Source organism: Dipteris shenzhenensis, chromosome 5, assembly GCF_047967505.1.
Source record: "Dipteris shenzhenensis isolate YYH24624 ecotype China chromosome 5, Dip_SZ_1.0, whole genome shotgun sequence".
Taxonomy (NCBI): Eukaryota; Viridiplantae; Streptophyta; class Polypodiopsida; order Gleicheniales; family Dipteridaceae; genus Dipteris; species Dipteris shenzhenensis.
Window position 1 is genome coordinate 11,805,282 of NC_141600.1, and position 2,492 is coordinate 11,807,773.

General features: G+C 41.3%; 1 protein-coding gene across 1 annotated transcript; it reads left to right on the top strand.

The window, feature by feature from the left end:
• Window positions 1-914: 914 nt before the first annotated feature.
• Window positions 915-1,847, top strand: LOC147901629 (uncharacterized). The gene is made up of 4 exons (XM_087375189.1): window positions 915-1,035; window positions 1,146-1,186; window positions 1,267-1,315; window positions 1,393-1,847. Exons 1-4 carry the CDS (start codon window positions 915-917, stop codon window positions 1,581-1,583), a joined length of 402 nt encoding a protein of 133 aa, XP_087231315.1. The 3' UTR covers window positions 1,584-1,847.
• Window positions 1,848-2,492: the final 645 nt, after the last annotated feature.

The window sequence follows — 2,492 nt, forward strand, 5'->3', positions numbered from 1 at the left end:
CTAAATTATGACCACTGACTAATTTGTGAAGCATATATTGCGACAAACTCAATTATCTCCCTTGCACAAGGCATTGCACAACATCCATCTACCATGTCAATCCAAGGTGGTTGAAGCTCATGTTTCACAAGAATAACCACATGACTAAAGAAAGAGTGCACTTGGAATTAAAAATGATATAGCCAACAAAGTGCGATGTCCTGCCTGCATAAAATGTTGATCATGCTTTTTATGGGCCATTATATCTGGCTGCAATTTATTCATCAAGCATTTACAGATATTTATAGAGTCTATCTCACAAGAAAGCAATCAAGTTTGCATGTCCCTCTCGGAATATGATTTTGAGCAATGTGGAACCCTCCTCCTTTTCGTCCCACCTACGCACACACATGCGACTGGCGAGCACGCGCACACACATGCAGATACGCACCCTCTATGCACGCACACAGTATGTGATTATCTCTCTCTCTCTCTCACACACACACACACACACACACATACACACACACACACTCATGACACACACACAGGTTCCACAGTTCCACTATCCAGTACTCCATCTCGATGTCATTGTCGAATCGCCGAATCTCTCTTAGGTCTGCTTTGCAGCGGCCTTTACGGGAGCGCAGTTTTCCGAGGTAAAGACTTTTGAGGCTCGTTCTGCGCTCTAAGTTGGCTGCTTGTTGACTTTTTCCTTTTAAAAGGCTACAGTAATGGAGGTGAATAATGCCCACGTTATATGTTACTGGCAGACGGGACAATAATTCAATACGAAAGGTACTAAGCCGGTGGTGTGCATGAGTAGATAGGCGTTTGTGCGCTTGCTTTTTTACAAAAACAAAAATTAAGTTCACATTTTCATTGTTTGCATATGCTGCAACGTCATCTTCTTCACAGTTTTTTGATAGATAGATATGGGTCTATGTTCCCTCCTCTTCCGTTTTGTCTTCAAAGCTTTCCGCCCTCCAGCGCGGTCTCTGATGGTAGACCTAGCTCGCTTACAGCACTCGCTGCTGCTGCTTCTGCTCGTATTAGGTTCTTTCAGTCTCAGTAATCGTTGGCGAATTTTTAAAAACGTGTTCCTGCCCCTCACTTCTAGAGGACGAAAGCTGACGATTGGGTTTCTTGGGTTGTGATTCTCGCAGGGACAATGGGGGAAGCAATGACTTTTCAGAACAATCCGACTGTAAGCATTGCATTATCGTTTGTACACAGGTGCACGCACCGCTTTCTATCATCGACCTGAGTAATTACTGATCCTCTCAGGTCCGCTACGAAGGCGCGCAAGCTGGACTGTCCCGGCGTCTGCTTCTTGGTAAGGATCTTTGAAGGAGTTTTGCCGATAGTCGTGGAAATTCTTAGTTGTTTACCGGTTGCATCAACACCATGCAGGAGGGTGCAAGCCCTTGGTCTGTCCACAGGTGTGCTACTCTGCGAGATCCATAAGGTGCGCCACCTTCTCCATAGATGACGTCAATGGCGTCCATGGATGCACAAACTGCTGCAAGCTCACCGCCTGCAATCCGCGCGCAACTGGGTGTGTAATAACGTTGCTGAACGGCCAGCTCATGTCGTGCGGGTAAGGGGCTAGAGCAATGAATGGGAGCTCCTGTCAAGTGGTAGTAAAAAAGGCAAAGCTGGCTCCTGTTTTAGGATACATGCTACATATATTGCATAACATTATATTAAGTCTAAGTGAGTTCATAAAGAATTTAAATAGGTTGTGAGTACAAGTCTTGTTAATTGTTAATAAAGAATTCAAATAGGTTGTGAGTACAAGACTTGTTGACTTTGTATTAGACTTGTAAAATGGATATTGAGAAAAAATCAAAGCTCATTAGTTAGGAAAGGAGTTTGATGTCACTAAAGGGTGTACCACAATAAGACTAGGTTTTTGCACTTTTTTGCTTTTCACCCTTTTGCTTTTTGAAGTTTCTTGTTAGCAATATTGCCTACTTAGAGGTAGTGCTATAGTGAAGAATTGAAACTCTTTTGGTGAATTTCCACATGTTTTTAAATCTAATTAAGTTCTGTGTTTAGAAAATTGTCATCTATGGGGATATCCTACAAAACTAGCCTTTTAATAGCCCAATTGTTTTTTGCAAATCGGTTGCTTTCTCTTTTGCATCCAAAAATGCTTGCTTTACCGCTATACTGAGAGGCATCACACTTGTGCATTCTTGTATATACGTCTCCTTCTATCACATTCTACTTCGAGCCATGCTTGTTTACATTACCACACCTTTACATTTCTATAATCCTTGGAGGTAAATGCTCTTACCTTTTACCTTATCACAATGTTGGGAACAGAGTAGACTTTTATCCTTAGAAACATTTTAAATCAATGTTAATTTTTGATAGCTTATATGCAATGCAACAAGCTTGCTTCGTTCTGATGTAGTTTGGAATTTCTCTGTAATATAGACCCTTACAAGTTTCAATATCATTCATATTTGAACATTGATTTGTTTATTATCTTAATACAAGAATTT

Coding starts and splice junctions, on each gene's coding strand:
- LOC147901629 (XM_087375189.1), top strand. CDS start 915: ATGGGTCTATGTTCCCTCCTCTTCCGTTTTGTCTTCAAAGCTTTCCGC. Junction 1,036..1,145: donor GCTGCTTCTGCTCGTATTAG/GTTCTTTCAGTC, acceptor TGATTCTCGCAG/GGACAATGGGGGAAGCAATG. Junction 1,316..1,392: donor GTCCCGGCGTCTGCTTCTTG/GTAAGGATCTTT, acceptor AACACCATGCAG/GAGGGTGCAAGCCCTTGGTC.